The 16,021-nt window shown below is 39.1% G+C and overlaps 2 protein-coding genes across 2 annotated transcripts; one reads left to right on the top strand and one right to left on the bottom strand.

Moving 5' to 3' along the window:
* The first annotated feature begins 20 nt into the window (after positions 1-20).
* dnaja1 (DnaJ heat shock protein family (Hsp40) member A1) lies at positions 21-7,590 on the top strand. Its single transcript, XM_068588824.1, has 9 exons — positions 21-110; positions 1,695-1,846; positions 2,224-2,419; positions 3,527-3,631; positions 4,100-4,327; positions 4,411-4,525; positions 4,922-5,037; positions 5,213-5,313; positions 5,762-7,590. The coding sequence occupies exons 2-9, from the start codon at positions 1,715-1,717 to the stop codon at positions 5,993-5,995; spliced, it is 1,227 nt and encodes a 408-aa protein (XP_068444925.1). The 5' UTR covers positions 21-110; positions 1,695-1,714; the 3' UTR covers positions 5,996-7,590.
* Positions 7,591-8,326: 736 nt separating this feature from the next.
* On the bottom strand, positions 8,327-15,616 carry LOC137792965 (WD40 repeat-containing protein SMU1-like). The gene is made up of 12 exons (XM_068588823.1): positions 15,510-15,616; positions 14,044-14,254; positions 13,813-13,965; positions 13,614-13,730; positions 12,682-12,804; positions 12,128-12,247; positions 11,736-11,852; positions 11,408-11,535; positions 10,497-10,623; positions 10,227-10,388; positions 9,973-10,125; positions 8,327-9,776 (listed from the first exon to the last, which is right to left on the bottom strand). The coding sequence occupies exons 1-12, from the start codon at positions 15,533-15,535 to the stop codon at positions 9,678-9,680; spliced, it is 1,536 nt and encodes a 511-aa protein (XP_068444924.1). The 5' UTR covers positions 15,536-15,616; the 3' UTR covers positions 8,327-9,677.
* Between the last annotated feature and the right edge of the window lie 405 nt (positions 15,617-16,021).

Below are 16,021 nucleotides of genomic sequence, written 5' to 3'. Positions count from 1 at the left end.
AGGAAACTGACGTCAGCATTAGATTTTGTAGAGGCGGGTTAGAAGAGAAGCTTCTGGAAGAGTCTCTGTGATCTGAGGTCGTGAGGATTCAAACTACTGTTTCATATAAGGTTGGAAAATATCAACTGTGACTACATGTCTTATGTAAACCAGTGTCGCATTCAATTTTTTTTATAATAGTTAGAAAAACGGTATAGAGTTAGCACGTTAGCGTTAGCTTAGCTACCTTGCGCTAGGTGAAGTCAGAAGGGCCTAAAAGGTATGAAACCTGCTCGCCTTCATCATACAGGGTTTTGCTAATAAATCAGTATCGATTAAATAATACTCGTTAGCAGATAAATCAACCTGTGGTGATCAAGTGACGTAAAGGTGTGGGAATTGTGGTTGATTGCTCTTGCCTCCCTGATGTGAGGAAACGTTTAGCTAGCTAACGCAAGTAACGTTAATGAAAACAAGCATGACGCGTAAAAAGTACTTTTTTATTTCATCGTCTTTTTGAGTTTCTTTTTCACGGTCTACCGTGTAATGGCTTAATTGCATGTCGGGCAAATGGTCCAATATAAAGCAAGATAAATATCAGCTATTTAATTACAATCAATCATTGTCCACATCACACAATGTTACTGTTAATCAACATTAAAAGTTGACTAACGTCTCATTTTCAAGATGGAAGGAGAACCGACTACCACGTTGATAGTATCGTTCACTATTTCTCACAAAGTAAGGTATTCGCATGGTATTTAATTGCGTCGACGTACTAATCGTTATAGACACAGGTTTTGTTGCTGTTTTGTGTTACTGATAAACTACTTTGTACACCCCGGTTATATACATTTAAGTTAAATCAAGCTATATTAAAACAGATTTTAAAAAAACCAAATAATATCTACTTTAGAACTGGCATGAACGTTGGATTTATCGCATGGCTCTTACTTTCCACTGCATTAGTTGCATATGGGTGTATCTGTATAGGAGTGTTAATCTGCACATAACATGTGACCCATATCACAGCCTGAGTTATGGCTATATGGATGCTAATGAATAACACCTAGCTCTATAAAATCTTAACACACAGCTGAGAAACATTCACGTGGTGTCATGTACGATACTGTAAACCCTGAAAGGTAAGACTTTGAAATTTAGTGCAATATAAATACAAGTATATCCTTAATTGTTGATGAACACCAAGTTGCCAGTTTATTAATTACACCTGTAGAGGGTAATGTGAGAGATGGTGGTTCAACTGAATGTTAATTTTTGACGCCATATTTAATGATTGTGTTATATTTGATTGTGTTATGTTTCAGATATTTCAAATGTTTTTGTCCACCAAAATTTACTTAAACAAGACGAAATATAAAGACATTTTGTCAGTAACATCAATAAGCATATCCAAATCTAGCTTTTTTTAAAGATGACCACAAGGCCCCATGCCTAACATTTCCTCCACCAACAACATAAAGACTTCTCTCACAGACATTGTAGTGTGATGATATGCTTTATTTTTGCACGTATTAAAGAACTCTCTTTCCTCTGGTCACAATGACATAATTCAGAGCTTTACTTTCTCACCAAGTTTTTCGCTTTTAGTTCAGATACTAAATATTGGTAGGTGCTTTTGGTAGGTGTTGGAAGCGTTAAGGAGCTCAACTGAAACGGAAGATTTACCTTTCACCTTTCTTTTCATTTTCAAGGTAATCTGTCAAAGACAAACATGGTCAAGGAAACGGGCTTCTATGATACATTAGGTGTGAAACCTAATTCTACTCCTGACGAACTGAAGCGGGCCTATCGCAAACTAGCTTTGAAATATCACCCTGACAAAAATCCCACAGAAGGAGAGAAAGTAAGTACCTTTTTCTGCAGTAAGAAACATTTGCAGCTGTTTTTAATTTGTATGCAGGTAAATTTCCTTACATTGGAATTTTGCAATGGAAGTATCCATTATAAGTCTTAATCTTAGAATAAAATGTAGATTCTACCGGGATTTTAGATACAAAAAACTGAAATGTTGTCAAAGTAAAATCTCTGTTTAATAGGTTTATCAAAATGTTGTCGTGGCATGCCAAAACCATCCAAAAGTAATATCTGAAGACCTCAATTATTATTTTGCATACGATGCCAAAGAGTTGAATACATTTTTAAGCAGTTATGTATTGACAGAAATGTTTTTTGACCTTCTTTAATGAAGTATTTATGTATTTTTGTTGCCTCTCTTTGTAGTTCAAGCAAATCTCGCAGGCATATGAGGTTTTGTCAGATGCCAAGAAGAGAGAGGTATATGACCGTGGAGGTGAAAAGGCTATAAAGGAAGGCGGGAATGGCTGTGGTGGTGGCGGTGGAGGGAACTTTGCATCACCCATGGACATCTTTGACTTGTTTTTCGGTGGGGGTAGCCGGATGCACAGAGAGCGAAAAGGTACGGGAATATGCCAGAAATCATCACTAAACTAAAAAGATATTCAGATTGTGTCTGCATTTCTGTTATACAAGTGTTTAAGTCTGATTGAATTATGTAAAGCAATACAATGCATCTTCTCAGCCAGGGGCAGTTCTATTGAAGTTGAGGAAGTTGCAGTATTAAATAGTTGTCAGCTTGAATTACTGATTATTCTCATTATTGATTAATTTGTGACTTGTCCGATCAATAGTCCAAACCACAAAATATTGAATTTACTTTGGCATAAGACAAAGTACTTAAGTATAGGTAATAATAGTATTGGTGTAAATGTCACCCATCAAATGACAAGAAATGAAAGTACGTTTACCAAAGTGATATGTTAAATGTACTGCCCAGTATGTTTCCTGTTTGCAAATGTTAAAAATAATAATTAAGGGGACCTTAATCCAAATATATATATATATATATATATATATATATATATATATATATATATATATATATATATATATATATATATATATATATATATATATATACAAATTCAAAAAAAATATATTGGCAGATTAGTATAAAATTTAAACTTTCAAACATCTATATTTGTATAGGACTTAACAAGTATATCATTTGCATAAGCCCAATTTTGCCTAACCAGTTTTTTTTCCCTGCATGTTTTAGCTTAAAGCAAACAAAACTAAAATATCTCTTTGCTGTTAAAAATCTCTTCCTCATTTCATTTTATTATAGCCAAAACCTAAGGCTGTCAAATATTTGAGAGAATAAGTCTTAACTTATTATATTTGTGACCATAGGGTTTGGCTTAAAATGTTGCAAGCCTCAAATGTAGAAATAAGATCACAGATGACGCTCAGGATCACCTTTCATCACAGATCTTGTACTGCACACTATATTGTTAAATATATAATATATAATCTGTATTGTATTGTTAAAAAATGTTGTACAGTCGTATATTTTGAACTATTACTTTTTTGTATTTTAGGTTTAGTAGCAAAACAATGATTGTTTATGTAAACTGATGAAAGTAGTGTATTGATGAATTTTTATCAGTGGCCAACTTCATTCCAAGAAACAGTATTGCTGACGTCTTTAATTTGTCTTCCCCAGGGAAGAACATTGTTCATCAGATAACAGTGACGCTGGAAGATCTTTATAATGGCTCTACTAGAAAACTTGCTCTCCAGAAGAACACAATTTGTGAGAGATGTGAAGGTACGTCTATTTCTGCGCAAGTTACTTTTTACGTGCTCTTGTTGTCTGTCACTAAACCCAGAAGGATTTTCAGCACACACAGATCCAAGCAGATCCAAGCAGGTCTTAAAAAGGCTCCTTATCCAATAGCAAAATGCATCATTCTTGTTAATGTTATGCAGTCTTCGATCACCAGGTCCCGCAGTGTATATAATATACAATGAACCTGATTGTGCAATACTGTTGTCATATTTTCTTATATTCATAGCAATGTTTTTTGTATTCCTAATTCTAATTCAAATGTGTTTTTTTTTAACCTATTTAAGTTTATTGTAATTCTATGTGTAAGGAGGACGTAGCAAAATCATTTTTTCATTGGAGTAACTATATGTGCATATGACAACATAAATATCTTGAATCTGGACCAAACCTCAAACAATGCCTGCATCTTTGTTTTCCTGTGTGATGACAGAACATTTTTCTTGGCAGGTCGTGGGAGTAGAAAAGGAGCTGCACAGATGTGCATGTCTTGCCATGGCACAGGGATGCAGGTCCGCATGCACCAACTAGTACCAGGTATGGTGCAGCAAGTGTCGACAGTGTGCCACAGCTGTCAGGGCCAAGGACAGAGAATCAGCCACAAGGACCGCTGCAAAGCATGCGGAGGCCGAAAGATCCTGCGCCAGAAGAAGATTTTGGAGGTCCACATTGACAAAGGTGAGTCCATCTATCTGGAATTGTCTAAAGGAAACGTAATAGAAAAACAAACATCACATCACATCGTCACTCTGCTGTCACAGGAATGAGAGATGGCCAGAAGATTGTTTTCCATGGAGAGGGAGACCAGGAGCCAGGAATTGAGCCAGGCGACATCATCATTGTCTTAGACCAACGAGAACATTCCCAATTTACCAGGTACTATATGTTATTAATCAGAATCCTCTTTAATGGCCATGTAAAATTGCATATACATAGAATTTGACGCCGGTTACATACTTTGCTCCTCGTACTTATATACAACAAGCAAATGTCTTTTGTTCCTTTTGATCCTGACATAACCTACCTTGACAGATTTAATGATGATATTGATATTTTATAGATGGTATATGCAGTATTTATATAATTATGTTAACCAGATTTTACAAACATCCCCTTTGACTTGAAGTTGAACATGATTCAATTTATACTAAATGAACACAAAAAAATGTAATCTATACATATTACTAGTTGGCATGCTACCCAGCACACTTTGTTTTTTTAAATCCAGTCTGCCCACTAAAATCAGTTTCTTCCTCAACTTGCTGTCATTAGGAAAGGAGAGGACCTGGTCATGTCAATCGAGTTGCAGCTGGTTGAGGCTTTATGTGGTTTCAAGAAACCTGTTCAGACCCTGGACAACAGAACACTCCTCATCATCTCACATCCAGGTAAACCAAACTATTACTATAACCAAATGCACAGCTGCCTTTTTCTGAATGTTAAATTGAGGGTGAAGCAATCATCACGTATTGCAAGAGCGTTAAAGATGACGAGAACGTAAAATATAGTTTTAATGTTTAATTTTTTTCATGACTAATGTGGTCCAATTTCATTTAATCACAGGGGAATTGATCAAGCCTGGCGACACAAAGTGCGTCTTGAATGAAGGGATGCCCATGTATCGCAGACCGTTTGAGAAGGGACGGCTTATTATTCACTTTTCGGTAAGTTTTTCCATAAAAAAAAAAAATATTTAAAAATCGGTTGGCATGTTCAACACGCAAACACATACACAGTTAGGGCTGCTTCAAATCAGCCCGGTGTGCCTGTGGAGCGGGCCTGCATGCGCAACCAGGTGATACAACTTAAATTTACAAAATGGATTCAAGCAGACGTTGCGTTCTTGCCCTACTGTGTTGTGGGATGAGGAGCAGGAAAAACGCGACACGCTGCACTTAAAAAGTGTGCATGAAAGGCGCCGTACAGTAGGAAAACAATGGTTTTGTCAGTGACACATTTTTGAAAGTCGCGTCTGGTGTGATCGTCCCCTAATAAGTTTGTCTCGCTGTTCACATTTATCTTTGTTATACTTTTTCTTGTTTCCATTTTTAAAATACCAACTAACTCAAATATTTAAACATGATTTATAAAATATAATTGCTCCTTCTTTAGGTCGTGTTCCCACAAGCCAACTTTCTTTCCGAGGACAAGCTGAAGATGCTGGAGCGCTTCCTCCCAGAAAAGCTGGATCCAGATCAGCCGGAAAGTATGGACGATGACCTCTACATCTACGCCGACCTGGAGGACTGTGACCTCGACAACAGGAAAAGACACAACCACCAGCACTACTACTTGGAGGAAGACGACTATGCCAGCCCAGGTGGTGTTCAATGCCAGACGTCTTAAATGACAACCGGCCTGTTCTGATTCCAGAAGCCCTCCCCTCATCTCTAAAGTAAAGCACCTTTTTGGAATTTAGTGCACTTTTTATTTAACTGGTGTTTTTCAATGTTTTCTTTCAATCTCAATCAGTTCCCGCCCCTCCTTAATGTATCATTATGATACTGATTGGATGGAGTCGAGTATTACAGTTCCAGGATTAAACTTCTGGGTGAATGGGACTTCTCGTCATCTCTTGGACCTTATTTTAACTTTTTTATTTTTTTTCTCAAATCACACTGTGAGAGACGAGGGGTATCGGTGGCTTCAGAAAAACTTTTGTCTGAACAAAGACTGCCTGCTTTTTATGCATTTACACTAAAACGGATGCCATTATTAAGATGAAAATAACCTTTTTTTTTATAGTGTTACTAAATCAGTTGTTGTAAACCACTTGTTGATAACTTGTTCAATCCGTTGTGTGTGTGTGTGTGTGTGTGTGTATAAAGCCAATCCTCAGATGGGGGCAGGGGGGTAGTTGTGCATTGAGACTACAGTTGAACGTTTATGCTGTTTTACCCTTTCAAGGGCTATTTTCTAAACATTTCCTAACAATCTTGAAAATGTGGCAAGAAGAGAGTTAGTAGTCAAGGTGATCATGATTCAGGCATGGCAGTTAGGTTTAAGTCACTAATGTAGATTTTTCAAACTAATTTAAGTTGGGTTTAATATTTTTAAGCTGCAATCAGTTATCTGGCGATGCCATTTTTTTTTTTTTTGGAAACCTATCGTGTAAAGTACTACAGCTTATGTGTGTAAACAACACTGTTAGATATGAGCCAAATATGACTGCATATTAATGGCAGGGTAGGTCAAAGATTAAGAAGTCACTTTATTTTGAAATCACAGATCAGGAGTGTTTCCAAGAAGCAGGTTAACTGAATAAGTCAAATTCAGAATGGGTATTTTATTCAGAATGGGTATTTTAAAATATTTCTATGTTCAAGATTTTCTGTGGTTTGGGGCTTTTAAATCTCAGATAACTTGTTAAACCCGCTTCGAATAACCGGCCCATAATGTCTTCATGGCAAATGTTTTCCCACTCTTTGAAGTGTCCAGTGCCAAGTTGCACCCACAAAGAAAAAGAGTGATTGTTTAGGTTGTTTTTAAAGATTGAATGTTCTTGAGATTATGCAATTTCCAAGATCATTGGAAATTACACATTTTAAAAGCAAAGAAACTTGTTGATGGATAGGCGGTCTTTTAATCTTAAATGCCAAATAAACCGGGAAGTTATGGAGGGACTTAAATCGGCACACCTGGTACCTCATTGAAGTGTCTGCTTGTTTGAAAGCCTTATAACTTAACTTGAAGCTATATTGCAGTTTGTTTTTTTTTCAGTGACGACTTTGCCTTGGATATTGTAAAACATAACTATGCTCAGATTCCTTTAATCGTTGAAGCAAATGCAAATTAGTGAGTACTCATGTCCAAGGAATTTGACTCAAAGTTTAACTCAAATAAATGTTTTCAAGTTCGTAATATGACTGAGGTATGTGTGTTAGGACCAACAATCTACTTGTTTTTGCTCATGTTTTCTAATTAAATGCAGTTTGATGGTCTCTCTAAATTGTGGTATTACTTTCTGTGAGTGATATTTACTTTGGTCACCAGGACATCCACTGACATTTTAAGAGTAATAAAGATAATATTGAAAAAAGTTTTTTTTTAAATTACAGTTTGAAGTTTTCTGTTTTACCTGCTCCTGGTGATGATTTACACACAGGTGCTTTCAAGTAATCTGACTGAGACCTCTTCTCTGGGCCGTGTGGGCGTGGACAGACTGATTGACGTTGTCCTGGGTCTCCTGGTAGCTTTGTACAACCAAATAAAGTGAGAGAAATTACGTCTTAATCATTCTTATTGGTCGATGAAGATTTGTCATTCACATTAACCCTCTGGCCGCCCACCTGAGTAGAGGTCTAATCAGCCAGGAGAATTGAAAACACCTGCCACAACTTTTTCTTAATAGTCTGCGTTTCATAGCTGAACTGCATTTTATTTTCAATTATGTTACTATTGTCTTTAAAATTAAGAAATAATTCTACAATTCTCAAACATTGTCCCAAAACTACAATAACTATTTTGATAATTATTTCATTGTTCAATCATGTCAGCAATTTCATTTTTTTTTCTTTTGTTTTAAGCAAAACGGACAAATGTATTACTGGTTCTGGTTTTAAAGTGTGAATAATTACTTAATTTCTTGGTCTTGTATCACAAAAAAAAAAACGGACCTGGTACTTCAGTGAGGGTCATTTTCTTAAATGGCACACAAACATTTTAACATGACTGGCAGTTTATATACACCAATGAATATACAATAGAGTGTAATGAAAACAAATATTTTTGCAACAATGATTGATATTACAGACAAATGATAGAAAGTGCTGGATACTGTAGTACAAATAAATACTGGTGGAGGCAGTCTTTCTGTTTCTTGAAGGCATACTGATGCACATAAACAGTCAGTACAACAAACTGACTACAGAATACATTTATTATATACACAGAGGATACAAACAAGTGTCACTGGAGCTCCATTGAGGTTTATCATTAGTCATCATGCATATTAAGGAGTACTACAGTTATTGTAGAGTCACATTTATACAGTGAACTGAGGTAGCATGCAGGAAACACAGAGGACAAAACAAATAATTTCATCTGAATTAAAGTTACAAAAGTGTTTTTATAAACCAAAGGCGACAAACGATATACCTGATATTGTTTGTTTATGCCCAAACAAGAGGCATTTTCTATTAAAAATATTTGCTCAACAGTTAACCATCATGCATTTCCATGTCTAATAAAGACAGACGAGATGAAAATAGGGATTTGGGGGCACTGTTCCAAGTTGGCTCCATGAAGAAGAGTGTATGTGAGTGTGTATGCAGGACCTAGCCAGTGCTATAAAGCAAATACCTTACAAATGTATCACTCAGTCAATAAACCAAATGATGTATAAATAACTGACAAATTCCATGTAGTAAAAATATATTAATTAAGTCCCAGTTAGTTTCTAAATTAGTTTAACAATCTGCTCAAAAGACTAGATTATATCTAGATTGTTCTTACTGTCAAATGAAACACTTTCACTCCCTAGCACCTAAACGTCTTGACATTTTAAAATGTTTTGCAGAAATTATCACCATTTATCAAAAAAAATACCAATTAATATCTGAGGTTCCCAGTTTGTTCTCAACCTTTGGAAACAGTAGTTCAGGAAACAACTTCACCATAAGGTTCACTTAGCAGCCGTTGTGCTTCTTTCATCCATAAAACATTATATATGTACATCACCAGATGGAGTTTGCCCATTTGCCACGGGATTTTCGAAACTGATGTTTCCGAAGTTGAAAGTAAATTTGGAACATCGGCTTTTGTGGCCACATTGACAGCAGAAATTAAATTGCTGTAGATTTTAACATCTGCAATTCCATGACAACTGAACAAATCTATCAGCGCATGAAGATCATGTGATATGGCCTAAAGCTACAGACCAGCTACTTAATGGACGTTGTGCTGATCAATTACTGATGGATGATTAACGTATCCATTGCCGTCTTGTCGTCTTTTAGTGAATAAATTGCTTCACAAGCATGTGTAAGGCCCTTTGGATCTTCCATAATATGATGATGTAGGAGACAGGTTAAGGTTTCCATAGCCTCAGGAGGCCGTCCTCACTGTACGTGGCGATCAGATTCTCATGTGGGTGGTGAGCGATTCCAATTACATCTTTCTCGTGAACCTGTGGGCGCAGACGAACATGGCTCACCAAACTTTCTCGGTTTCCCATAAGCCTCACTGTTATCTTGTTTAGGACACAGCCGCAGTGACACAGTCAGAGTATGAAGTGAGACGGAAAACAACTAGGTGTAAAACATTAGCAGCCCAGAATGGACGAACAGACGCCTCTCACAGACGTTGATAATGAGCCCACTTACGGTCAGCGTTTTCTGCAGTATCCCCGTCGTATAGTTGAAGCAGTACAGCACTAAGTCCTCTCCCACACAGTAAATCCACTCCCCGCGGGGTGACAGGGTGCAACACACAAAATTGGCCTTTTCCTTTCTGTCTGAGCTAAAGGTCTTCACCGTCTGAAGAGAAAGAGGAGAAGACATTCACCGTGTGAGTATTAGCATAACCAAAGTATGAAAACTTACAATCGTGTGTACATTATAAGTCAGGGAGCTCTCACCTGTCCATTCATGCCCATGATGACCACCGTGTTGGAGTGATTACAAATCACAAAGTGCTCTGGATTTTGGGGAAGAGGAATTACATTGTTGACAGGGTCGTCTGAGGCCCGGGACAGAGATTTGAAAGTGTGGATGCACTGGCAGGATGTTGTATTCCAAATCTAAAATATGCACAAAAAATGTGAAATAAATCCACTGAGTGACACTCTCCCAGCTACATAATAATACCGACGCAGCACACAGACATGAACAGAAGTTGCTCATTGTACCTTAACTGTGCCATCAGATGAGGCACTGATGATGTGGAATCCATCTTGAGTGAAAAATGCATCATTTACGAACGACGAATGGCTGTTCAACTCCTTCAGTGTCTTGCCTGATCTCAGTTCATGAATTCTGCAAATAATATTGACATGTTAAAAAACTGATAACAATAAATAAATCAAATAAATTAGCAGCTCTGACTAATTATTGAATCCATGTTTGTTCAACTAAAGAGTGGGTTTTCTTGGAAGCAGACAAAACATGTTGCTGAGCGGCCAATGTGTTATTTTTAGCTCCTGTGTGGAGTGACTGGGTGCAGACTAGCTAAACCATGACAAAACGCCTAATGCTCACTAATTCATTGCATCTCTGGAAGGAGGATTTTGCATATGTAAACAATTCAGAGTCCTATCTCGTGGAACTTGCGGCAGAAGGAACACGTTGCAGCTCTGTGCCTGAGCACATGGTCTCTCTCTGCTACACCCACACAGCGCATGTGCTTCCGACACAGCAGAAAGACGCAGCCCACACACCCCCAAAAGGCAGGAATAGATATTCAACTTCTCAACTATATGAAGGGGGTTCAGTGTGTGCATGTGTGTGCGCGAGAGCGAGGAAGTGAACATATTTCCAAGTGTGCAACATGCGATATCAGGCATCAACTGCTGGACAACAAAGAAATAGGTTAAAATAATATTAACAGGTGCATAATAAATAGCAGAATCTGAAAGCCCATTGGTGTGTGTGTGTGTGTGTGTGTGTGTGTGTGTGTGTGTGTGTGTGTGTGTGTGTGTGTCTACAATGTGTTTACAGTAAGTCTACAAGTTAAGTTCAGCTTATATGAGTAATGTTTCGAGTAGTAATGTTTCTATGACTATCAGTCATAGCAGTGTGCAGGAAGTGTGTTACATCCCACCTGATGGTCTGGTTAAATGAGGCACTGAGGATTTGGTTGTTGTCCTTGGAGAAGCTCAGACAGGTCACACCTTTGTTGTGGGCGTGCTCAAACCTGCGCAGGCACAAGCCGCTCTGAATCTTCCACACCTACGCCGGCAACACGCACACACATTTACCCTTAAATAAAGCATCAATTTGAAACATTTTGACATTGCTGTGGCATTCCATTTGTATAAGTTGACAGAAGAATTTATCAATGAGGACACATTAACCGGTGGCTTACATTGACGAATTTGCAGAATAATATCAACTGATGTTATTTTTAGACGGTATTATGAGATCCAAACCTTTATTTTGCCATTCTGAGCTCCAGTTGCCAGTAGATCTGTATCCTGACTGAAGCACATACACATCACAGCATCATCCATCATCATGAAGCTGTCTTGGGCCTGGTACTTTACATCCTAATTCATTCATGCAAACACACAACAATAAAACTGAATAAAATGAAGACATGAACTAAACAAATGGCAAAACAGGAAATTTCTATCATATGTTGTCATATCATTGGTATTTATGTATTTGTTTGTTTAAGCAGGTAAGAGTTTAATATATTGTTGGCCAAAAGGGCAATATTGAGCAAACGCATTCCACATTAGTTTCCAAAACTATCTTTAAAAAAGTAACAAAATATAATGACCAAAATATATTATATATTAAGTGTTATGATATGGCTTACCTTACTAATTTTTCCAGTATTAAAGTTCCAGACTTCAATGAACCCGTCCACCGATCCAGTGATTAAGTATTTGCCATCAGAAGAGAAGCGAGCGCACTCCACATGTGACCGCCGCCCAAACTGCAGGATGAAACGACACACAGATAACAAGGTCACCTTTTTGGTTTGCTGGCTGTGATCCAGACGCTCTGAGATACGAAACACAAACTAATTTCCGGCAGGTTCAGGGAGGCGTGAAGCTTTACTCCGTGCTGCCGTCTGAAGTTGTGCAAGCTGACCGCTCCAACACAAGGACGCGAAGGCAAGGTTGAGCAAATTAAGCTCCATCTGGATGGAGATAATGGGACGGAGACGAGTGCCCTCAGGTGTGTAAAGCAATTAGTGTGTGTGTGTGCTTGTGTGTGCGTGCGTGCGTACACACACACACACATGTATATATATATATATATATATATATATATATATATATATATATATATATATATATATATATCGTAACAAAGAGTATAGCGTGCAGTGTAGTAAATGTAGAATAGAATGAACAGGTGGTCTACCTTGATGTGGCGGTACAGCTGCGTTGGAAAGCTTTCCTTTTCTATTTGTCTTTGCCCGTTGCCAGATGTGTCGATGGTCGCGTCAGGGGAGAGATGATCAGGATACGGTTGTATTCTCATAGACTGTGGATCAGTTAAATGGAAAACACTATGAGTATGTATGGGCTTTTGTATCTGTCAACGTAAAGATCTCAGCAAAATGAAAAAACATTCAGAAATGCCGATTTGAATATTAAATTTGATTGTTTATTTAATGAGTCCCACAATCCAATGCATGACGAAGAAAATGTAGCTGTGTGCAGCTTGAAAAATGTAAAAGCAAATAGTGAATGATCCCAGATTCCAAAATAAAGAGATAAAGTCAAAAATCATTCTAAAATATACTTTACTCACTTCTTGGTATGTTGTTAAAAAAATTAATTGGAAGCTGTCCGGTTGCATTTCAAACGGCAGCTATGAAATGTAATACAATAATATATTGTATATAGCCAAAACACTAGAAATTATAGATACTTTTTGCATTATCGGATCTCAAAGCTGTCAAATATTCTACTGGCCCCTGCATAAACAACATGGGAACCTACACTCTCCTGTGTTAAACGTCAGTGGCATGTATTTCTTAAGGACATTCTTGGAATCACTGCAAAGTTTGTCACAATTTGGTTGTTGAAATATTACTGTTACAATGCTGGTGAATGCATAGTGGACCCTGAGCTGCAGAAAAGATGTTGCATCTCTGATTGACAAAATATGTTTCCGGGTCTTTAAGACCCTCTAATCAAGGTGGGGCCACACAGTGAAGGGAGAACTCGAGAAGACAGTTTGGGATCTTTGCTTCACAATCAATGAGTGCTATGGATATTGATTATAAGCTTCCCTTGATATATAATTAGAAAGTGAGTACGTAGAGTTCTATTGATCCATATACTCACACCGACTTGTTCCAGCAGCCCCATGAGGCGGGAAGGTGGCACCACGCTGACCTCTCTCGCCAACGCCTCGGCTATCGCCCTGCGCCGCTTCTCCTTGCTGCTACCTTTCAGGTATGCCTTCAGTGAAACAGAGAGGAAGTTATTTAATGAAGAACTTGGCGATTCAGCTCTTCAAAAGAAGAACACTTTATCGTCTTACCTCACAAGGGTCAAAGTAGGAGCATGTTAGCAGGTTATCCAAATGGATGTACCTCTCTGGCTGCGTCTGCTTCAGCATGATCATCGGGTCAGTTTGCCTGAGGAGTGAGCGAGCGGCTCCCACCTCTCTCATTTCAATGAGCTCCATTACAACCTGACACAGAGATTGTGTGCATCAGATTCTGCTCGACCGAGCAGGGAAAAGTATGATCTCATCAATGTGAAACCTCACCTGCTCGTAAAGGTCAATAAGCGTGTTGTCGGGCAACTTGAGGGACTCGATAGCCAGCAGGACGGAGTCCCAGTGGCCGCTCTCTATATCTGCGATAAAGCTGTCGATGCTTTCCACTGTGTTGAGCGAGACGGTTGTTTCCTCCTGTAATGTGGTCAGCGTTCTGTAGAGGTTGTTCTCCTTGAGGTACTGCATGATGAGGCGGATCACACTAGATAAGAAAGGCTCATGTTACAACCCCACCTTGACTGATAATGACTGAGATCCTACACTGTAAACCGAGTGATATTTGAAATGTTGAAGTAAAGTCACACAAGCATTGGAATTCATTTACAAGTTGCAGTTTGTGTATGAACAGCATCACTATACTACTGTTTTGGTGTATGATGCTCCTTTTCTGGCTAATCTTGATCTCAGTGGGTTTCACTGCTGACACACAAAGATCAACTGAAAACTGAAACCCGTGTGGCGATTGTCTGGCACAACTTTTAAAATAAAAGATCATGTGCCAGGCCGCAGCACCTGCTTAATGTGTTTGTTTTCATCCCACTTTGGAGCCATCTGCTGATCATTTCCCCTTTGTTGCCACTCTATCAGCACCACGCAGCAGCCTGGACAGCCTCTAGGTCAGTTTTGATGCAATCAATTGACCTCCTCCCCACATGTGAAAAGCCACCACAAGATGAGTTTCAATTTGGCAACAATGCTCCATCCTCACTTCTCCCCATAGACTAACCAATAAGAAAGCACACCCACATCCTTGCTAAGGGTGGAGAGCCAATCAGATCAAAAGGCACATGTGGATGAAACAGACACTAAAGTGACTGCTAAACAGCCTCGACCCGCCTCTCTCGGCATGACCAGCGAGGACAACAGATGAAATGGCTTAAAGAGACCGTGGAGCAGTCTCACATGCGACACTGGCCACATGTAGTGTATGATTCAATAAAGCGCTGCTGTGATTGGTGGTTCCACCGACTGAACAAACCCCACATGGGTGCAGAATATACGCAGACAGTAAATCACAGCAATGTCACTGATAAAGAAGGATGTAAAGATAGTAATGCTTATTTATTGACACGTCGTATAACTGGAAAGGATGTCGCACGTTATTGAAACAGGGAACTTTTCGAAAGACGCGAACATCGCAGCAAAATTCCCCGAATGAATACTAGTGACACAACCTTCCAGCTTCATGCGTAATGCACAATTGAGTATCCATATTAAAACACACACACACACACACACACACACACACACACACACACACACACACACACACACACACACACACACACACACACACACACACACACACACATCTCTCTACAGTCCAGATGCACTGATGGTGTCTCTTTGTTTTCTAACACAGGTGGTCGTATATTTACTCATCTGTTGTCAGCACCAAACTATCACTGAAAACTTACTGACGAAAAAGAAAGGGGGGAAAAAGGATTGGCACTTACTCTGAGGGCTCCATCTTCATAGCCATGCTGATGTTGTCTCCTGCTGCCACACTGGACCGACGGGTGAGCTCGACGCTCGCTAGAGCCACGTGAAAGCGGTGTGCCGAGGACCACCCACTACACGTGCTTCTCGCGTGTCTCGTATATAATGTGCGGCGGGCAGCAGTCCCAATCCTTGTGACTGCCGCTGCCACACAACAACATCTTGGCAGTCTTGGCAGTATACACCCCCCTCCCAACCTGAGGCATGTCGAAACATAGAAGAAAGCTGTTGTGGGCACGTTGCAGCAGACGCGTCCGCGTTCAGAGATGCTGCAGTCAGCCACGACAACAGCAGCATCAGCACCACGGACCGAGTCCGGGGGCCCAGGGCGTGCTCGCCTTTAGGAACCATTGCGCAACAACCTTCGCTCTTCACATCCTCTAAACAGGAAAATCACTTCGATGCTCATCAGTATGCAAATACAGATCCGGGCGCGTCTGTGCCTTATTATTTGACTCAATCCCTGCAC

This window comes from Clinocottus analis, unplaced genomic scaffold, assembly GCF_023055335.1.
Source record: "Clinocottus analis isolate CAN_PGR_092001 unplaced genomic scaffold, fCliAna1.0.p SCAF_22, whole genome shotgun sequence".
In the NCBI taxonomy this organism is placed as follows: Eukaryota; Metazoa; Chordata; class Actinopteri; order Perciformes; family Cottidae; genus Clinocottus; species Clinocottus analis.
Note: the sequence above shows the minus strand (reverse complement) of the source record. Positions and strands in the feature narration are given on the sequence as shown.